Source organism: Cricetulus griseus (assembly GCF_003668045.3).
Source record: "Cricetulus griseus strain 17A/GY chromosome 1 unlocalized genomic scaffold, alternate assembly CriGri-PICRH-1.0 chr1_0, whole genome shotgun sequence".
NCBI classification, from domain to species: domain Eukaryota; kingdom Metazoa; phylum Chordata; class Mammalia; order Rodentia; family Cricetidae; genus Cricetulus; species Cricetulus griseus.
This window is the reverse complement of record NW_023276806.1, coordinates 153,225,734-153,249,194: the sequence shown is the minus strand read 5'-3', so window position 1 is coordinate 153,249,194 and position 23,461 is coordinate 153,225,734. Positions and strand designations below refer to the sequence as shown.

At 38.8% G+C, this 23,461-nt stretch overlaps 1 protein-coding gene across 1 annotated transcript in view; it reads right to left on the bottom strand.

Annotated features, from left to right (window-relative positions):
* Positions 1 to 6,772: 6,772 nt before the first annotated feature.
* Positions 6,773 to 23,461, bottom strand: part of CUNH12orf42 (chromosome unknown C12orf42 homolog) — a 148,129-nt gene continuing 131,440 nt past the window's right edge. Inside the window, exons 5-6 of the mRNA XM_035451366.1 lie at positions 10,458 to 10,810; positions 6,773 to 7,242 (exon numbers count right to left, since the gene is read on the bottom strand). Coding sequence (XP_035307257.1) covers positions 6,773 to 7,242; positions 10,458 to 10,810 — 823 coding nt within the window. The remainder of the gene's footprint in view (positions 7,243 to 10,457; positions 10,811 to 23,461) is intronic.

Below are 23,461 nucleotides of genomic sequence, written 5' to 3'. Positions count from 1 at the left end.
CCTTATTTTCCTCTCCAATGTTCCAACATGTTTCTTTATAGATATTTTGGTACATTTCATTTCTTTACAAAATTTATCCATGCCTTGTTCTTGCTAGGAATGGATTTACAAAGCACTCAATGAGATCTAAGCTCAGGGCCCTGTCTTTGCAAATGTTCTTCATACTTCTCTTTAATTTAAATTAGAAACAAGCTTCTTTTACATGTCAATCCAAATTACCTTTCCTCCTCCCCTGCCCCCCACCAAACCCCTATCCCATCCCTTTCTGCTCCCCAGGTAGTGTGAGGCCTTCCATGGGGGATCCTCAAAGTCTGTCATATCATTTGGAGCAGGGCCTAGGGCCTCCCCAGTGTGTCTAGGCTGAGAGAGTATCCCTCAATGTGGAATGAGATCCCAAAGTCTATTCCTGTACTAGGGATAAATACTGATTCACTACCAGAGGCCCCATAGATTGTCCAGGCCTCCTAACTGACACCCATGTTCAGCAGGTCTGGATCAATCATATGCTGGTTTCCCAAGTATCAGTCTGGGGTCCATGAGCTCCCCCTTGTTCAGGTCAGCTGTTTCTGTGGGTTTCTCCAGCCTGGTCTTGACCCCTTTGCTCATCACTCCTCCCTCTCTGTAACTGGACTCCAGGAGTTCGGCTCAGTGTTTAGCTATGAGTGTCTGCCTCCACTTCCATCAGCCACTGAATGAAGGCTCCAGGATGGCATAAAGGTAGTCATCAATCTCTTTATTGGGGAAGGGCATTCAAGATAGTCTCTCCACTATTGCTTAGGGTGTTCTTTGGAGTCATCCTTGTAGATCTCTGGACACTTCCCTAGTGCCAGATTTCTCTTTAAAACTATAATGGCTCCCTCTATTACGACATCTCTTTTCTTGCTCTCCTCTATTCTTCCCGTGACTCAATCTTCCTGCTCCCTCATGTCCTCCTCTCCCCTCCCCTTCTCCCCCTCTCTTTCTCCTAACTCCCTCTCCCATTCTCCCAAGCTCCCAATTTGCTCAGAAGATCTTGTTCCTCTCCCCTTCTCCAGGTGATCATGTATGTTTCTCCTAGGGTCCTCCCTGTTTCCTAGCCTCACTGGCAGTGTGGACCTTAGGCTATGTTCTATGTCTAAAACCCATATATGAGTGAGCAAATCCCATGTTTGTCTTTCTGTGACTAGGTTACCTCACTTAGAATGGTTTCTTCTAGTTCATTCCATTTGCCTTCGAATTTCAAGATTCCGTAGTTGTGTGTCGCTCCCCCTCTCCCGCCCCCCCCCCGGCCAACCGCCGCTGAGTAGTACTTCATTGTGTAAATGTATCACACCTTCTTTATCCATTCTTCAGTTGAGGAGAATCTAGGTTGCTTCAAGGTTTAGCCTATTACAAATAATGCTGCTATGAACATAGTTGAACAAATGTCCTTGTTATATGAATGTATATGCCTAAGAGTGGAATTGCTGGATCCTGTGGTAGACCGATTCCCATTTTCCTGAGGAATCACCATACTAATTTCCAAAGTGGCTGTACAAGTTTGCACTCCACTTCAGCAGTGGAGGAGTGTTCTCTTTTCTCCACATCCTCTCAAGGATAAACTGTCATTGGTGTTTTTGATTTTAGCCATTCTGACAGGAGCAAGATGGTATCTCAGAGTTGTTTTAATTTGTATTTCCCTGGTGGCTAAGGATATTGAGCACTTTCTTAAATGCCTTTCAGCCATTTTAGATTCCTCTATTGAGAAGTCTCTATTTAACTCTGCACCCCACTTTTCAATTGGATTGTTTGGTGTTTTGATTTCTTTTGCATTCTTTTCTTTACAGTTGTCTATTCAAATGTATACTCCTCTGTACCTGCAAACATTGGTTGGCCCCTGGCTGGTACCTCCTCCTTTCTACACAAATTTGTGCGTCCCCAAAATCTTGTACTCTTCAAAATTCAAACTCTGCCACTGGAAGCCTTCTATAATTATTCTACCAAATGACCTGAATTACCACTTTATTCAATTCACTTTAAAGCTTCAAATATCTTCTGGGAAAACTGAGATTGGAGTTTAGGGTTTGGAGTGATATTATGCCCATAAACTATTTTTTGTCATGGGGTCTAATCATTTTTTCCTAACACTACACAGCAGGGTTCAAGCAATATTGCAATAAAATGTATTGAGATATCTTCATCAAAATACATGATGAGATAAACAGGCTGTTTGGTTTTTGGTTCATAATTTACAACAAATGAAATTTAAACTTTTGAAGAATTTAGATTTCACAGCAATTTCTAAAGGACTATCTACATGAATGTAACTGAGTCATTACACAGGACTCAGTATCAAGGCTTACTCAGCCAATATGGATTTGTACTGCTATATTAAAAAATAAATAAATAAATAACTAGCACATAGTAGGTATTCAATTAATTTTTTAGAATGAATGAAGAACTAATTCTCATACTCTGTCTAGCTTGCCAAGGGAAAGGAATACGTCTCTTTTAGTCAAAATTACCAGACCAGTCCTGGAAACAAAATTCTCCAGAACCAATCCCATGATGAGAACAATTAAGTTGATTGGATTGACTCAGTTCTCAAAGTTGTCACCATGACTCCCTAAAACAGTAAACACCCAATGAGGGTTTCACTGGCTCTTCAGGGTTGATCCCTAAGTTACTAAGAATTAGATTGATTCTCTGAGTGAGAAAATGCAGGTTGTGTGATTGGAGAGAGAAAGGAGAGGGGGACTAGTCATGGGGCAAAAAGGAACTTGGAAAATGTAAAAGAGTTGAAGATGACCATATTTCACAAAAACCTCTGACTATATAAAAGAAATGGCACACATATTAAGAATTCTGAAGCAGTTTTCATGATGTCATCTTTCTCTGACAACAACGTGTCTTCTAGGCCCTTCGTTACTTCAAATCCTAAACATACATTTGCAGTGATGAATAACATTGCCTAGGGCTGAAGAGATGGATCCACAACTAAAATCACTGAGTGATTTTCCAGAGGACCCAGGTTCAATTCTCGGTACACCCATCGTAGTTAACAAGTGTGTTTAACTCTAGCTCCCCATGGTCTCTTCTGGCTTCCCCATGTTCTACACAAGCATATGTGCAATCAAAAATCCAATACACATAAAAGTAAAGTTTTAAAAATTGCCTTATTCTTTCTTCTCTGTGTGAAATTTCATAATCTTTCACAAAGAGTTAGCTAATAGAAGTCACAGCCAGACATGACTTCTGCAAGCCCAACATTCAAGAGTCTGATGCAAGAGAACCATGAGTTACAGCTAGCATTGGCTACACAGCAAGACACCTTTCAAAAGAAACAAAATTAAATAAATGCATGGAGCTTCTACATGAACAGTTAATTTCTCAATTTTATGAAATATGGAACTTGCTCTACATAAGCTATTGTGGTGTGGTGTTTGTGAGCTTGGGTGAGGGAAACAATCAGAGGCCACACACTGTGTTTCAGTTCTTGGTTGGTAAATAGTACCCTACTGCTTGCTACCCTCCTGGTTCTGTGATGAAGGTTAACAATATCTTATCTAAAAATTTCTGAGAGGAACATATGGCAGTATGATCATCAGAAGCACTGCACAATATGAAACATATGGACCCACAAGCACCATGCATTGGTCCGGCACAACCAGTGATAATAGAATGCTAATTATTATTGCCATTACTCGTATGTGCTGACATTTGCACACCACTCTTGCTTTGAAGATGTGTTGGCTTGATATCAAGTTTCATCTTCAAATTATCCTTTACAGCAAACCAAACAGGCCACCCCAGCTTAACAATAAACTTGGGTCAAATGGGGGAAGTAACGTCAAGCTCCAGTCACAACCACAGAACACTTCCTTGCCCATCTGTCACCCTCAAAAGTTTGATTCTGGTCAATGCCACTAGTCTTGAAACTGCTGAATCTTACATAAACTTGAGAGTCACCTTCCCTTGTCTTCTGAGCCTCCATTCACTGCCATTTCAAGCAAAGAGCTGGGGGCTAGGAACTCCGTCCTGCTTTTCTCTGAAACATACTATATTGTCAGCCCACAGTTATGACTCCTTCTCTCCACTATGCTTTCAGGAGAGGATTTAGGCAAAATTCCTACGTTTACCTCACCGACGGATAAGCAGCATGCTATGCAATTTTAATTATAGATACTGGTAGAATGTACACACACTCCACACATGCAATCCTGCATATGACTTTTATAATAGAGTTTTGAATTTATTTTTAGATGTGCATATAGTTACCATTAGAAATAAATCTTTGCAAAATGGAGACAATAGAAACTACTTCATTAAGTCATTGTAAGAAATAAATGAATTATTAGGGAATATCAAGTACTTAGAACAATCAATCTCTAAAGATTCAATAAACATTAACTCTATAAATAGTTTCTTTTTCAATTATTTCTTTTATATGTTACAGAGAGATTCCTGACTTATAAACATCTTTTGTCAAAGTCACTCTCTCTTTTATGTCCATCAATATCATACTTTCAAATGTATCTTACATTTAATTATGTACCTACAAAGAGGAAATTTATATTGTTTATAAGACACTCAGATTATAGTGAAATCACATAACCCTGTAGAAATAAGAACAAGCTGTAATTCTGAACCTATAAATCAGTTTTCCGTAGTATATGAGCCCTTATTCCTGCCCTCACTCTCTGGGTTGTACATGAGTACTTACTATGTATTTTCTAACATTGATTTATGAATGTGATGGGGGAGATCCTTCTATGTATGTTTATCTTATTGGTTGTTGAATGAAGTACTGTTTGGCCAATGAGGCAGCAAGTTAGGTGGGACTAGGAGTTCAGGAGGATTCTGGGAAATGGAGTAGAGATACAGGCAGGAAGTGATATAGCAGGCAGACTCATATGTAAGCAAGGACAAAAAGGAAGTCATTCTCTGTCTCTGTCTGTCTCTGTCTCTGTCTCTCTCTCTCTCTGTCTCTCTTATCTAGGACCTAATGCATTAGTGTGCCCCTGATCACAGTGAGCCACCCTTATAGACTTGGCTTCAGACTCTTCATGTCACATCACATCTTTCTAGTTGTAGTATTTTGAAGTAGATTTGGGAAGCTGCTTCTGACTGTCATATACACATATTTGCATCTTTTGCCTGGATCCTTTTTCTCAATTCTGGAAAGAATTGCCTTTTTCTGCAATGAACTTTCAGATAAATTCACTTATTTGCACCTCAATAGGTAGGGAGTCCACCTACCATGTCAAGTCCAGTTTCTGTTTTAGCATCAGCTATTATGAATTTTAGTTCATTGTTTTTTAATCTACTTGGGCAATGTTCTCCTGCTTTGGAAACACTGTGTGCTAACTCATAATTGAATAACATGCTAAAATATCCCAGAATCTCTATATAAACCCATCAGTTTATCCACACTGCTCCCCAATCAAAGGGCATGAACAGTTCTTTTGTAATAAACCATGCTAATAACAAGTACCAAGAAAAGCATCACACCTTAAAAATCACATTAACTAGAAAAGCTTTAGAGTTTGGATAAATCACTTCTTTTCCTAAAGTTTCTTACTCATAGAAAATACTACTATTTAAAAATTGAGTAATTTTCAAGAGACTAAACAGATTCCTAAGTGCAACGCAGTTTTCTTACAGCAGCGCTTCACTCCATTGAAATTCTGAGACTTGTGGTGCTGAAGAGATGGCTCAGCAGTTAAAAGCACCAGCTGCTCTTGCAGGTGTCCTGAGTTCAATTCCCACAGGATGGCTCACCACCACCAGCAATTCCAGTTCCAAGGGGTCCCATGCCCTCTTCTGATCTCCATAAGTAACAGGCACACACATGATACAAGCAGGCAAACAGATTGCAAACATGCAGGCAAACACTCATACATATAAGATTTAAAAAATAATAATAAATGTTAAAAAAAACAAATTCTGGGACTTAAATTTGAATATGAAGTATGATGTCTCAAATGTAGGCATACCTGCATATATGCATAAATATTATGTTGAACTAAAAGGAAACTGTTAATGCAGTTAATCTTCATAATCTCTGGGAATCTAACTTCCCAAGGCCAAGCCTATGGGGAAACTTCAAGACCACAGACAGCTAACAATCACACTACTGCTCCATGAACATTAAAAGGAACAAATGTCATCTCATAAAGTCATTGGTAAAGCTATCAAACACTATTACAAATCAGAAACTTTGGAATCTTCTCCTTTAAAACAAAAATTAATCTTACTTCCAAGTGTTTCAAAGCCTGCAGCTAGGATTTGGCTTCAGGTTTCTGACACAAAACCCTTCATATAGCCTAAGGAATTTCCCTAGGCACTTCAGGAGTAATCAAATTTCATGTTAACTATTAAATTACAGGCATTGGATTATGTTTTCCAAATGTCTATGTAGACATCCTGAAGGCGCTTAGAAACTATCCTTACCCTAAGCCTAGGCTGGCAAAAGAAACCTTTTACCTGTAACAGCAAAACAAAAGCCCAACCTTCTGATCCCAGCAGGCCAGGCTGCAAAGTGGCACGCGGTGCACCCCGACCCTCATTGTGCAGGCAGATTCTTTGTAACAGTGGGAGACACTGCAGAACAAAAATACTATTACAAATGCTTCAAAAAGAACATTTTTGGCTGCGATAGAGACTTTTGACATTATTTATTAGGTTCAAAAATGCTTCACAGAGCCTAACAATGGTTCTGTGGAAACCAATACATCTGAGGCCCTTTCTGTTGTTCTGGGCAGGCATTGATTGGAAGATGGGCAGCGCTTGCAGAACAATTCCTTCTCAGCAGTCAGTGTAAGTGAGCATTCACCACTTGCCTCGAAGGAGTCTGTGAACAAGCCGTATGGAACCGCCCGGGTGGGCGCGGGGCTGCTGAGGAGCAAGCCTTCTTTAACTTCCTGGTAAATAAATGGGTAGCACAGCCCACAATCAGAGGCAGGGGCTCCTTGGCAGCACAGACACGGAAGGCGCCAGCTGACTTTGACCTGTGTTCAGTGGGGGGATGAGGATGCTTGGGGGTCATCGCTGGTGTTATTTTTATGGCAACAGAGCCTCTTCCTAATGCATTTCCACATATGCTTAGGGAATCTGTGTTTGTCGAGGATCTTGAGGCTGCCGAGGATCTTGAGGCTGCCGAGGATCTTGAGGCTGCCTGATGCACAGACTCAGAGGAAGTCTTACAGCTGACCTGCTGGGAAGAGGAGCTCTGGCTGATACTTCTGCAGAGGCCAATGGCGGTGAAAGGTCTCAACGCAGGACCTGGAAGGCAAAGCAGAGCAATAGTATAACTCCAGCCTGGACAAGGATCATAGGACTGCAGCTGGGATGGAGAGAGAAAAAATCTTGCCTTGACTACCCTGTCACACAATCCAAAGGCTCACTATTCCTTTGCTGGTGCTAGAGAGAGGGTCCCGAGTGCAAGAGCAGTGTTTGAAAGGAGTCTATTCAACCCTTCCAAGAGAAAGAGAAGGGCTTGGTGACTAAAGCGGGACACCAGCTTCTAATTCTGGAAGTTTGTAAAGAGAAACGTTAATGAATCACGTTAGATATGCTGGAAAGGATCGATGGCTCGCCCAGCCTGACAGCTGATAATCTGAAAGCAAATCCAAGTTAGCTACACCATGGATCTGATTCGAAATTGTAAAACCAGCTGACATGAAAACAAAAAGTAGATGACCCCAAAGCCGAGTAGTTGAGCCTCCCTAGTAGTCATTCCCCAATCATACTTCCATTGTTTTATATTCTATCTGTATTTTACGTATATAGTCTTTCATTTTTATTTGTCAAATTCTACATATTGACCTACACACATTAGAAGTCTATTCCTTCGTTAATAAATTAAGATAATTCGCATGCTTTAAATCATTTCCTGCAACTCTCTAATGGGATTTTTAGTAAAAGGGAAACTCCTAAAATATTTGAAATAGCCCACAGAATTATTTTCCAAGTTCGAAACTGTATAAAACTAGAATGCACAGTATCATCCTAACACTGGCTATCAAACAGCCAATATATATCTAAGAAACTGAATTCCCACCATGTTGCTTTGTGCCTAGTAGGTACCGATCATCTTCCACTGTGCACTCAACATACCTGTCAAATAGACAAATAAAACAAGAACAACTCAATTCATCTCATTGATCCAATGCAGGAATTATTCCTGAACATAAAACTGGAAGAACACTTCCAAATGCCTAGGTAAGTGAAGGCTTCCAAACTCACTGCTTTGCAAAATCTTAATAACACCTATTACTATGGACTTCCAGCCCTCATATTTGAGTCATTTAGTTATTGTCCATATTCAGCACATGAAGAATCTACTGATTCTGGAATTTAGTATAATAGGACATGACGTAGACAGCGTCTGCTGTCCTCTCTCTTAAGCTAATGGGTGGGCATTCTTTCCTGTGACGCACTCCAGTAATCATCATGATGCAGTGTGACAGTGTAGTCCAACAAAGTCCAGGCTGCCAGAGTCCAGTCCTGAAACATCAGCTGCCCTGACCTTCTTTGCCCTCATGGAGAACATGGAGCTTTCTATCTATGTCACTTGATGGCTGGTGAAATGAAATTTGTTTATTCAATTGTTCTTGGTTAACACTGAGAACTTGGTAGGTGCCCAACAGCATCCAAGATATTAGGGACACAGAGAGAATCAGATGAGCCTTATCTCTGCACTTACACACCCTATATTCTCTTTGGGGGAAGAAAAACACGAAAGGAGAAGAAAGGCAACTCATGAATAAGAAATAAGTAAGCTTAGAAGTCTCAGTTTGGGCATTGGTAATGCATGCCTTTAATCCCAGCACTCAGAAGGCAGAGGCAGGTAGATCTCTATGAGTTCAAGGCCAACCTAGTCAACAAAGCAAGTGCCAGGATAGGCCCCAAAGCTACACAGAGAAACCCTGTCTCAAAAAAAGTTAAACAGACTAGAGAAGTGGCTCAGGTGATTGACTGCTTTCCTCATAAGCATGAAGACCACAGAACCCATGTGAAGATGCCTGCTCTGGGAACAGTCCTAGAGTTAGGGAGGTAGAGATGGGAGGGTCCTTAAGATTCTCTGGCCCTGCCAATCTAACCTAATTAAGAGGTAGACTCCTAAGAATGTGACCTTTGCATGCACACACACACACACACACACACACTAAAAAAAAATGTTAACCAGCTCAAATAATCTGCATCCCATCATTAGGTCCAGAATCCCAGAAATAAAACAATCTCTGACTCAATATCAGCAGACCATCTTAAAGAATCTGCCTTAGCATTTTGAGTGAAAGCTCTCTCCTCTTGGGAATGGGGGTGGGGTGTAGAGAAATCCATTACAAGGCTACATAGCATCAATCCAAACCTTCTACACAACAGTTCCTATATATAAACACCATCATCATCATATAGTCTCTACTGTATTTAGGGAAATTTTGAAATGAGCCCTTTAATGACAAGTACTCGTCACAGCACTGATTATCTTTGATTTAGGGATGAAAAGACAAAGCTCAAAAAACATCCATGGAACTGTATCATGGTTACAGAATTGATGTGGGAGAGCTGAAACATGAGCTCCAAAACTCTTTCTTCTATTCTATTAAAAATTATTGTGTGTGGGCACATGCGCATGCGCGCGCGCACATACACACACACACACACACACACACACACACACAGTTGTGTGCATGTGTGCCTACCATATGTATACATATATAAACACATGTGTGAGAACACAGACTTGTGAATGCAACAGCATGTTTGTGAATGTCAGAGGACAACTCCACCTGTTTTGAGACAGTCTCTCAGTTTGTTTGTTGTCACTCACCACTGTCTATGCTGGGTTGGCTGGACTATGAACTTCCAAGGATTCTCGTGTTTCCCCCATTTCTCATTCTCACTTTTGAAACATTGGAATTGCAGACATGTGCCCATATGCCCAGTTTACATGGGCTCTAGAGAGTCAAATTCAAGCCTTTCAAATACATTAGCTACTGAACTATTTCCCCATCCTCTGTTTCCTTTTAATAATCTTTCCTACTATGGAAGTTGAAGTTGAAACATGTAATTATCCCACATATTACCCTATCCTACTAATTCACAGCTTCATTATTTGTAAAGTGGGGAGGGTAGCTGCCTAAATGTTATGTATTGGTTTGTAAACTGATATAAAATGCTCAACATAGAGTCTAGCTTATGACAACAGCTTAACATAGATGACAGCAATAATGGTGCCACTGCTGCTATTTGGTGCAACACCTGCCTAATCAATAACTTGTCATCAATACACACCCAATATCTCTTCAAATGTAATGCTTATAAACAAGTACCCTAAACTTTAACTGATAAAGCTCTTATCACACTTGTAGAATATGGCTCTATGGCTCACCATTGATTCAATAACCAGTGATTGGTTTCATTTATATTGACATTAAAACCAGAAAGTGACAAGCTGAGACAAGAAAAGTTAGAAACCACAATGTGATACCTACCAGAATTTCCCTTGGAGTTTCTCAAGGGATGGTTCTGAAGTGGTATGTGTCTACCTTCAGCTTCCAAAGAAATGGTGGTATTCACTGAGTGTGATCTTTTAAGTTTATTTTCTGCTTGCTTTTCAAAAAATGGGCTGGTCCAGGCCTGCTTGGGTGGTCCTCTAGGTCGCTTCTGCATCCATTTTTTGACAGTAAAGAAAAAAACATCTTCATTCATTTCACTGGATAGTGACGGGGTAGGGCTGTCTTCTCCATAAATGTATTCGTCCAAAGAGATTGTGCTGGCCGGAGAGCTTGGGATTGTGTGCTCACAATTGTAAAGTTCTCTTTCATCTGACATTGAACTATGAGTCCTTTCTACAAATCCTGTAAAAGGAAAACACATTAGTTTGAAAGAATCACTTCAAAGTCATCTTCTAGATTAATGGAAGGAAGCATCAATCAAGTTATATATGGATTTGTGTGTGTGTGTGTGTGTGTGTGTGTGTGTGTGTGTGTGTGTGTGTGTGTGTGTGTTTTCTGTTTCAATCCTGAGCAAACATAAATGACCATGACAGGAGCTGTGGTATCCACGTGGGAGGAAAGAAAGTTGGGAAGAGTGTGGAGAGATATAAAGGGCTGTAACTACTTTGAGTCAGAGGTATGTAGCAGATACTATATGATGCTCTGAACATAGTTGCCACTTAATCCTTACAAATGCCACAGCTAACTGAAACTATCATCTCTACTTTATAGTCAGAACACTTGCTTGCCCCTTATAAGTGCCTCCCACAACAAAAATCTGTGTTGAAGTTCTGATTCACAGTACACCTGTGCATGTGAATTTCTGCATATGTGACCTCATTTAGGAATAAAGTTTCTAAAAATATAATTAAAGATGGAGTCATGCTGAATTAGGGTTCATTCTGTTTATCCGTATTATAAGGCTGATGAGACACATGAAAGCATGTCTCATGGAGACACAGGCAGAGGTGAAGAGTGAAGATGGAAACAGGGATTCAGAGCCAAAGAACACAAGCAACTACTAGAACAAAGGAGCAAATAACTCTTCTCTAGAGCCTTCAGAAGAAGCACACCCAGGCAGACACCTTGATTTGGAACTTCTAGCTTCCAAAAGGGAATGAGTAAGTTTGTTATTTTAAACCACCCATTTTGTGACCATTTCTTACAATACCCCAAGGACACTTAGAACAGGTAGATGGTCCAAGATCACATAAATACTAATGAGCAGAGTTAGAGCTTTAGCCAAGAATCTCAGTCCCACAGCACATGTCCAGTGGTGAGGCACTTCTTTAGATGTACTGGCAAGGGGAAAAACCGCTTAAAGCTGCTTTATAGGACTGGGAAGTGTTTGCCTTGCAAGCATGAGGATCTGAGTTGGTTCTCCCAGAACCCATGTGGGCACATTTGTATGCCTAATGTGGTGGAATAGGAGCTAGGTGGATCTCTGGGGCTCATTAGCCAGCTTGGCTGGTCCCAGGCCAAAGAGAGACTAAATGTGAGAGAGCCTTCAATAGTCAAAGGTAGTCATGGACATAGCCAGTGCAGTGTCGACTTTCCTTGTTACAGACACTGGTAGCTTGAGGGACATAGGGAGAAGGTGGCTTAAAGAGATAGCTAAGAAGCAACTCTGACCTCTTAGCTTAAAGTAATGAGTGAGGGAAGAAACAGGAAGAGAGAAAATTAAGTCACTGTGGGTGAACAATAGGTGTGTGTGTGTGTGTGTGTGTGTGTGTGTGTGTGTGTGTGTGTTCAATTTTAGAATTATAGTTTGAAAGCAACTGAGATCTTTTTCGGGATGGGAAGTGTTGGGAGGGGTATGAGAATGGACAAACCTTATTTTATCTAATTACCAAATTCAATCTTCTTGTGTTTTGTATAAATAAAAACATAAATTTTGGGTTATTTCTAAGATATGTTATCCTAATATAAGAAGAGTAGTGAAAGCAATACAACTTGGAGCTAGATATGAATCATGGTTTTCTCCAATTTATAGCTCAATAAACTAGGAAATTTTAATTAATATTGCCTCAGTTTCTCATTCATAAAATACAGAGAATTACAACTACCTCTTGAGAATATTATAAAGAACAGATTAGACACTGTGTATAATGTATTTAGAGTATAGTTAGAATGTAGAAAATAAATATTAAATAGCAATATTATTGCATAGCAAAGTCAAGCTTATATGAAAGAATAATCCTTAAATATAAAGATGTAAAGTACATGATGGAAACAAAATTTGAGGAAAATAAACTAAAATCAGCAGTTCAAATACTGAATTTTTATGAAACTTTAATTAGACAAAAATAACATTTAATGAGTTAAAATAGTTTAACATTCGTAGTGCAGATGTATTTAATGACTCTTTTCACAAGACAGTGACATTAAATGAGATCTTCAATGGGAGAAGTAGTGTAGGGAAAGAGAAATTTCAGTGTTTAGGAATCTCCCTGGGTTGAGAGCTAAGCAGAGTGGTTTTGAGAATGGAAGGGGAACTTACAGAAAGACATTGAGTCTATGATAGTGTGGCCACATGAATTGTGTCCTCTAGAAAATATATTCAAGCCCTGAACTCCAGTAGCTGTGAAGCTGCCCTTAATTGAAAATAGATTCTTTTTGTGTAAGAATAAGGTGGGGTCATGGGGGGCTGGGGGGGTAGCCCTTAATCCAATTTGAGTAGTATCCTGATAAGGAGAGAAATAAGAGATACAGATATAGAATGCCACAGGATGTGAGAGACAAGATTGAAGAGGTGTTTCTACTAGTAAGGGAATGGCAAGAATTGTACCAAAAGCTAAACCTGCAGGCGAAGCTTTGACTCTTGCTCTCCAAACCCAGAAAATAAAGTCTCTTGTTTTAACCTGCCAAGTCTGTGATGACTTGCCACAATAGCCAAAAAACTATTACATACATTATAGCTTTAATTTGCATACGTTATCCTGGAGTAATTACTATTAAAACTCTTTCACCTAAAAGATAGTGTTTATAGTTTGGATATAGAAAAGATAAAGACCCCAAATATGGTAATTACATACTATGAAGGAGGAGAACTGGGTGGATGAGTTCTACCATATAGAATTAGGCTAAAGTACCAGGAAATATACTGTTTGTGTGTTGAGTCAGACATGGACAAGAGGATACTGGCCATACTAACTAGCACATTCTGCCAAACCACAACTTTGTATATTAGAAAATTCTCTAGTATACCACTAAAGTTGGGTTATCCTGAGAGTATCTGTCACATTTGAAGGGATCAGACACCTTCCAATACTTTTATTGCCAAGAAGAAATGGAGAGTCCAGGAAAAAACAACAGACTTTTTAGGAGAACAAGAATGTTTAAGAATGTAAAACCTTCTGATTTTTAAATGGTGGTATCTCTTTAGTCTTCTATATTATGTAGTATATAATACACATGACAGAACTGCTCTCTGAATAAGCACAAGCCACCAGTTTTTGTCTTTGGCACATAGCCAGACCTATGAGTGCCATAATCATTTACTTCCTTCCATAATATTTTTACCTTAGAACATAATTTTATAAATATTCTATTTGGATCAATGAGAATGCATTTGTAATCTCTTTCACAAGGAAATCTTAGATCTAGATATCTGGTTTACCTCCATCACATTAACTAGAATGTCTGATTTTCATTTTAGTTGATTTGTTATTTAATCTTATACCCCCACAATTTGACAGGGTAAACAAAAATTGTCAAGTTTTCCAAAATACATAGAAACATTTAGGATCTTCCAAACTTGTAGTTTTGGGTTTCTTGGTATAAATGGAAAATTACTACCACTATAACCGATGGTATTCAATTTATTCTTGTTTGGTTCAAATATTGCAAATAAGATGTAAGGTCTGAAGCACTTCAAATACATTCAGTTTCCCTTTACATCCAAGAAGTATTTAAATGTATTTATATTTGAATATTTAAATACATCTATTACATATTTAAAAGAACAAGGGCATTTAAATGTTATCTGAGACTAACCACTTTCAACATCCAAATCTGTGGGAATATTCTGAGGGACTAAATCTTCACACCTGTGGTGATATTTTGTTTGTGCTTTAACAAATAAAGCTTGCCTGAAGATCAGAGTGCAAAGCTAGTCACTACTTAGCCATAGAGGCCAGGCAGTGGTGGCACATACCTTTAATCCCAGCACTTGGGTGGCAGAGGCAGACAGCTCTCTGTGAGTTCAAGGCCATCCTGAGCTACATCCTGAGCTAGATTGATCCAGTCTAAAAGAGAAACAGAGCTCATACCTTTGATCCTAACACTAGGGATGTGGAAACAGGAGTGATATGGCTGGGTGGAGAGAGGAATATAAGGTGGGAGGAAACAGGAGCTCGTGGCATTCAGTCTAAGGATTCATAAAGACAGCATTCAGTCTGAGGATTCCTAGGGACAGGATTGCCCCTTTGATTTGAGGATTCAGTAGAGGTAAGAACTAGTGTCTGGCTGCTCTGCTTCTCTGATCATTCAGCATTAACCCCTATATCTGACTCTGGGTTTTTATTATTAAGACCAATTAGAATTTTTGCTACACATACCTTTGCATCAAATATTCCATCCCTTTTCAGAAGGTCACATAACTGCATTTGTGATATATTAGGCATTCTGTATACAGTAAACAATAAAACCACAGTGTAGTATATATTAAGTATTAAGATGGGTAGTCATTGTGGTTTTTTATTTAGACATTTAACCAATATATTTAAGTATCTGCCACAGGTTAGATATTACCAAATAGAAGCAATTATTTTTAGTAAAGTTATACGCTTGCCAAAAAAAAAAAGTGACACACTGGAAGACAATTTCAATTTTATGTGTAACCTAGAAATGATGAACTTATGGGAACAGAGAGCAGAATTGTGGCTATTAGGCTTCAATGTGGGACTTTTAACAATGGGGAAACAATTGGTTAAAGGATGTAAAACTGCAGTTGGACAAGAGGCATGGACTATCTGAAGTCTTGAGGTCTACTGAGAGCATGATAAATATGTTTGATAACAATATGCTATATTTTAAAAGTTGTGAGATAGTATACTTTAAATTTTCTCAAAACAAAAATGATGAATATGTGTGATATAACATGTTAATTGGTTTAATTTAGCCATGCCATTGTGAACATACTGTATTCTGTATCATAATTGTGCATGACTTTATTTATGAACTAAATAAATGAATGGAAAAAAAGAAAAAAAGAAGCAATTATTTTAAGACAAAGTTTACCAGTTGATCTACAATAAAATGTACTTGAGCCTGTCAAACCAGATTCTGCTAATTTCACCACTTCCTGGTGACCTGGATTAAGAGAACAACCAGTTGTCTTGATCTTAAATAGAGAGAAAAGGTGTTCAAAATTCTTTTGCAATCTTCAGTGACTTTGTTCTTAATTTTCCTTCCTAGATAGTGACAAAATTTAAGCCAAATTCCATAGTCTGTGGCATGAAGTCCAGCACTTCTTCCCATGGTACACACCTAAGACTAATTCAATGTTTCCCAAGCCTGGCTGCATATTAGACAATATATATTAGACAACTACATATTGAACATTTTTTAAAAAATATGGATAATTCCCAACCATTGGCAAACGCAGGGAGAGGGACCCAAGTATCTGTGCTGTGAGGTCCTTTTGTGATTCAAAGCATATCATCAGTCCAAACTCTATGGGTTTCCAAGGCTGTTGTCAGTTTTATTCAGTGGAACAATTGTGAACATGAGCTGGAAAGTCAGTGCCATCTTTCTCTCCAGGCATCTTCTACATCCAGACACCATCTCAGAATCCAGCACATACACTCTGCATAACTTGATTGTTCCTTTACATTTTACTTGTTTTTGTGTCAGTAATCTCACTTGAGCCCCACTAAACCTCTCTGGCTTACTAATTTTACTAAGAAACAGAGGCTGAGAAAAAATATCCATCTTGACCATATCACCAGCTGAGCTGAAAACAGGATCTAGGTCTTTGAATTTGGGGTAAGTTTTGTTTAGATACGTCACAATACATGCTGGTGGTATCCACCCAAGGATACACATAACCAAGACATTCTGGGCTTGATAAAGTGCCTATGATGACAGTAGCTAAAAAAATACTAGACACTGACCACAGGCTAGGCCATGCCCTACCACCCAAGCCCTAGCCATAAAAAATGCTGTCAGCAGTATGTCTAACACAGTAAAGTCATCATTTTCAAAAGGTGGAACAAAACTGGCAGTGGATAAAACTGGCAGAACTGGGATTTGTATCTATGCATAATCCCTATGAGATTCCTCATTCAAACCATGCTTCCAAGCTCCTAGTATAGGGATCTATATTTCATCAATTATATGTAGTTGTGTTTTGTTGTTGGTGAAACTGTACCAGTCATTTTACATCACAAGTAACTCAGTCTCTTATTTGTATTATAGATCTTCTATCTGCTAACTTCATTTTAAATAATATTATGTCAGACAGGAAACTTAAAAACAAAATAAAATAAACCCAAGAGCCGAAAGCATTTTACCAAAGCAACTTCTTACTCTCTTTGCATTGCAAAGTCATTTTGATAAATCATTTTAGATGCTGGTATATTCTTTCAGGGAGTAGAAACAAGCCTATATGGCCTACAACTCACTATTTAGACCAAGCTTGCATTTTCAATTCAATACAAAGACCAACATGTTAACTTCCATGTCTTTGGGCCTTTTTAGATACAGAGTATTATCTTCATCCCTTCACACAGCCATTCCTCTCAATTTCCTATATCTTTGCTTCCCAGAATTTATCTCTTCACTCAAAAATATTTCTAACTCTGTCATGTTTGTGCTATGAAAGACTGGAAGGACATCAACCTAAAACACAGGGGCAATTAATTCCCCTAAGCTCATTATGACATTTAGGTGTAACTAAAGGCCAAATCTAATTGCTTTTGTTTCCTCACTTCTAAAATCAAACATTGATCATAAATATACTCTCCATTCTCTTAAGGCAAAAACCCCACTCTCCTATATTATCTTTTTTAAAGGTATTCCTAGACCATAATGAAGCTTGTCACCTCCCACTCACCTTTTCTCCCAGCCATGGACTAAGACTCGTGTTTGAGCTAATGAGTTTGAGTACAGAAGCATCAGGATACATCAAGCCCTGAGAGACGATGGAAGTCTTAGTTGTCAAACAAACACAAGCCCTGAGTTTAGACTGTTTGAGTCAAATGTATGCTTTAGCCCTTCCCAAGTCTTAATAAGTGCTCCCAACACATAAACTTATAATTATATTACATCCCTTAGGTACAGATAGATTACTTAATAAAAGAAGGCTTAGAGCAAAGCTGTGCAAGTGCATATATTAGATGTTCGCATTGTTGTTGGTTAAAAACAACTGTCCTTTCTTAAAGTCTGTGCAGAGGCCTCAGTCCATCAAGTGGTTACTACATAAGCATAAGTAGTAATCCCCAAAGTCAGATATAGCAGTTGTCACCTGTAATCACAGTACTGAGGAGGCAGAGATGGGAGGATCCTTGGGGCTTGCTGGCCCACCAGCATTCCCAATCTGGCGATAACCAGATTCAGTAAAGACCCTGCCTCAAAAAAACTGGTGTAAAGCATAGAGGAAAACCCCTGATGTCATGCTATCATCTCCACATGCATAAACATACATGTGTATATGCACAGATACATACAAATGAGATGTAAACAGCACACACACACACATACACACACCCTCCTTTTCCTCTCCTTTACTACACCTTCTGGAAAAATACACATTCAAACAATCCAGAGACTCATCTTACACACTCCTTCATTCAAATATGTTTGTTGAAGACCTACTATGTGCCTTTTCTTTTACTTAATCCTGGGGTGCAAGAGAATAATATAAATGTGATCCTTATCCTCATGAAGTATAATAACTACTGTGTATTACAGAAAGGAAAAATGACACTGCTAAATGGTTATAAATAGTGAGGAAAAGCTACAAGTTTGAGACAGAGATTCCCAGGTAGTGACATGGGGCAGTGACATTTCATCTCAGAAGACTTGGAGTCTGAAGAGGGTTTGTTCACTTCAGAAGTAAAGAAGACACCATCCTGACCACAGAAAGCAGCCCCAGTGGCTGAAATAAAGTAAGCCAGAAGGGTTGGGGAGGCAGGTGTCCAGAGGCTGCATAGCATGTGATTTTCAAAGTGCTGGAACATGATCAGGATGAGACATGAGTGACAGACAGGTAGAAGGCTACTGGTTACCATGTAGATAAGAGAAAATGGGATCCCAGATGGATATAATAGTTTGAGGTAGTTATGACAAGTTTGGCAGTCTTTCACCTGAAAGATGAGAGTTACAATAACAAAATTATTCAAGAAAGTGAAGAATGTAAACTTGTAGTTTCAACTCCATCATGTAATCAGCTTGGAAACTAACAGGCTGATCCATATAGTGGTGATGACTTTCTTTGAACCCATCAGAGAACTGAATTTTCAGGGGAAACTTCTACTTCCACACTCTGGAGAGACAGCTTAATCCAACAGCTAGTTCAGATATGACACCAACATTGGCATTAACAGTTCATTTAAAACATGCTTGGTTAACATAAATTCTGATGGAGAAAGGAGAGAACATGAAAGAATATCTGGATGAGGTAAAAAGAGAGATGAGAATGCTAAAAAAAATGAAATACCTGAAATTTAAAACAAAACACTGTAACAGAAATGAAAAATGTCTTTGATGGATTCATCCATAGACTGGATCTGGCCAAGGGATAGGGGACAATCAGAGAGCTTAGAGATGGGTATTGATTGTAATCCCAGCACTTGGAAGGCAGGGACAGGTGGATCTCTGAGTTTGAGGCCAACCTGTCTACAGAGTGAGTTCCAAGACAGCCAGGAATATACAAAGAAAAACTCTATCTCTAAAAACCAATAAACAAACCGACAAATAAATAAATGATAAGAGAAAAGAGAACAGAACGTACAGGAAGTCAGACAAGTTACCAATTATGTGTACATAGCTAGAATACCAGCAAAAGAAAAAAAAAACTGAAACAGAAAAGTTGTTTGACATTATGACTTTCAAAAGTCAATGACCAACAACAGATATAAAAAAATCAAGCAAGTTTATGGAAAACAGAAACTGAAATCCCAGATGTAAGACCATCATTCTTAAACTGTAAAAGTCTAACACAAAGAGAAAAAATGTGAGTGTGTGTGTGTGTGTGTGTGTGTGTGTGTGTGTGTAAACAACTTCAGATGTCATCGCTAAGGTATCATATACCTTGTTTTTGGGCAACAGTGGCTTGGAAAACTTGCTAAATCAGATAAACTGGCCAGAGAGTCCCAGGGATCTGTCTCTACCTTCCCAGAGTTGGAATCACAAGAGCATGGACTCTGAGCTCAAACTTGGGACCTTGTGCCTGAACAGCAGTATTATGCACTGAGCCATTTCCCCAGCACTAAAAAGAAAGACTCTTGAGATAAGCTGAGGAAGAGAATACACTATCTTACAGGAGAGACAGAAAAAGGACCACAGAGAGGGATGTATGACACACGCTGGTGAGAATATTTAATAATCTGGTTCAAAAGTCACTACAAGAATAGATTAAAGTGTTCACATCACAAAAATAGAAAATAATGGATAAGGTAATTAGTATGATAGAGCCAGTCCATAATTATACATATTTTAAAGCATCATTTACATATGATATATATGGTACTCTTGTTTGTTAATTAAAATTATATTAAATTCACAACAGAATTCAGAAGTCATATACTGGGGAGGTGAAATAAAATGATTCCAAGTGTTGAAAGACAAAAATAAATGCACAGTTCTATATCTAGAAAAAGTATTCTTTAACATTAAAGGATAAATTTAAAATTTCTTAGAACAGAAATGGCCACAAAGCAATTGAAGGAATTCTTTCCCCGTAGCCCCGTCCTGCTAGAGATGTTAAAGGCAATTATTAAGGGATAAGAAAAAGGGTATAGATAATAAATTCAAATCACATGAAGAAAGACAGAGCTTGGAGAAAGGATAAATACAATAGCCTGTTCCCTCTTTCTGATAATTGAACCATCAGCTAAATTCTAGAACAAAATATAATCCCAACTTCGTTCCAAAATGGCTTTCTCTACCACCTATCCTGACTCCTTTCTCTGATTTATCTTTATTCAAATTGTATAACATGCAATATATAGTTTATGCTCCTAAGTTTAATGCCCTCACCAGAATGCAAATTTGGTGAAGGCAAATATGAATTCTGAAGTATATTCCTGTCATTTACCAGACATTCAAAAACTTATTGTGGGAAGGACAAAGGAGAGAATGAGTCACTTCCCTCTCTGATGGATACTCATCAGTATGACAGCTATCCTCCTCCATTCTCACCTCATCAGAATCCACTTCCTCTTCCTGCCTATTGTCTGAGGATGACATTTCACCTCTATGGGACTGGCCCACAATGACCCACATCTGACATCTCATCATAGTACAGTAACCATGGTGCCTGTCCCCAAGCAAGGAGCACAAGCAAGGTTTGTCTCAAACAACATTCATCAAAAAAAAAATTGTGACACCATTTTTTAAATGAAGAATTTGAGGGCTGTGTTGATGTTCACAGGGCCATCACTGATGTCCGCCATGAATGTGAGAAAATGAAGAAGTCACAATCAAGGTGGCCATTTGCCATGACTCAGGCACTCTGGTGTATTCAGGGGTGCCCATTCCTGCCTTTGAGGAAGAAGGATATACCTTCTCTTAGTATCATTGGACCACATGATTCTCCAGTAAAAAGTCATGAAGGCAGCCTCTCTGCACCCGAAGAAAACTTCAGGGCCTTCACACTCCTCATACAAGACTACCTCTTCCTACAGTCCCAAGAGGGTTGTTAAACAATGGGAAAGTTTCAGTATAGTACAGATACATATAAACTGTTTCATTTTTAAATTCACAGACGTGTTTCACCATGAAATGCAATTTAAAGAACTATGACCTAAGCTGGACATGATGGCACATGTCTTTAATACTGTTCCACAGGAGGCAGAAGCTGATAGGTTTCTGTGAGTTTGAAGTTGGCCTGATCTACATAATAAGTCTACATAGGAAGTTCAATCCATTCAAGGACTACTTAGGGAGACCTTGTTTCAAAAACTAAACAAATAAAGCAACAATAAAGAGCACATTGACCTGAGAGCCTACCCATTTGATTGCAGTGTTCATTATTTTCTGAGCAAACCACAAGTATTTTCATATTGTTTCCCCATCTGTACAAAAATGAAACAGATTGCTAAACTATTCTCTACCCATGCCCCAGAAATTTGTGAGTCTCCAAATGAGTTTTTTAAAACTATACTTTTAAAAGAATTTAATAACATTCATATGTTTATATGTTGAAATATATTATCATTTTACATGTCAAAAAATGGACTGAGGAAATTACTGAATGAAATGCTTGCTATGCAAGCATAAAGACCTGATTTTGTATCCCTAACCCTCACATAAAACACCAGGCATAATGTGCCTATAATCCCAGAAACAAGGGAAGAGACACATGGGTACTGGAGCTCATTGGCCATCAGAAACAGTGAGCTCCAGGTTCAGTGAGAAACCCAGTCTCAAAATATATAATGCATAATCAAAGAAAACACACCAACATCAGCCTCTGGCCTTCTTGCATCCCCTCTTGGGTGAGTTCACCAGTGTGGACATGCACAAGCACAAACACACATACACAAAAAAAAGAAAGAAATTTCATATATCACAATTTACAGAAACAAAAAAATACTGCCAGACTCACCCTCTTTCATTATATGGAAATCCACAATTTGTTCATTCATTCTCTTATGAGCAATATGAACATAGAAGTGGAGTCTATTTTATTTTGATTGTTTTAACAGTATTATAAACAACAAGACTACTATGGAAATTCTTGTGCACGTTCTGTGCTTCTCCAGGAGTAAAGTAGCCAAGCCAGAGATAGGCATGTTTGCCTCTGACCTTATTACAGAGAACCTGCTTCATTCTACATGTTCCTACCAACTTACTTCCCACAAGAAGTCTACTCAGCTTCCTACTATTCTGTACCTTGTCAACACTTGTAGCTGCTATAGTCAACATTTGTTTGTTTGTTTGTTTGTTTTTGTTGCTACCTTGGTGAATATAGGATAGTACTTGCAATGTGATTTTACTTTGTATTTTCCCAATGAGAACAAACTCAACCATCTCTCCTCCTACTAAGTATTTCCCTGGAATGGTCTGCATTTGTGTAATTATGGACTGAATTTCCATCCCTTCTCTCTCTCCTGTTTTCTAACCAGCTGGGGCTCGGTGACAGAGCCCAGCAGAACAAAACAGGAATGTGTAGGTAATCAAAAGTGTTGACAGTCTTCTTCAAAATGAATAACCAGGAGCTGACTAACCTTCAGGGGTACAACTCATTCAGTTCCAGTCTGGTCACACACTATTTTGCATGTAAGTACTCGGAAGACTCCTTCATCTTAATGATTGACTTGATCAGCCACAACTGGCTGGTGCTTCCTGCCTGTTACCACTTCAAAGAGTACTCAACCTTCTATGAAATTGTTTTCACAGCTCTCATTTTGCCCACTTAAACATGTGCACTGTTGCAATCAGTCTATTAAAACCAGAAACTATACTGGAAAACAGGGAGGGATATTTATAAACACTTAAAATCACAGCATTTAATAAACCATTCTTCATTGCCTTCACACTATAAGAAAAGCCTGAAGTGTCTTCTACTAAAGCTACAGAATTTGTCTGAGATGATTCTTTATTGGTTTCATGAATAAATGATTCTGATGAATAAAAGTGAGGGGGAAGACGGGAGAGAAAGCATCACACATGGAGCCAGAAACAATTGGAAAAGAAATTCAGGCTACCTCTAACCGCAGCCTTTGTTGATGGTGGCATCACCAGAGATCAGTGTCGATATTATTTTGAAATTTAGAGCTTCAACTTGTATGAACATGGATCTGCATGCTGAGTTCTTGCATGCCTCCGTGAAA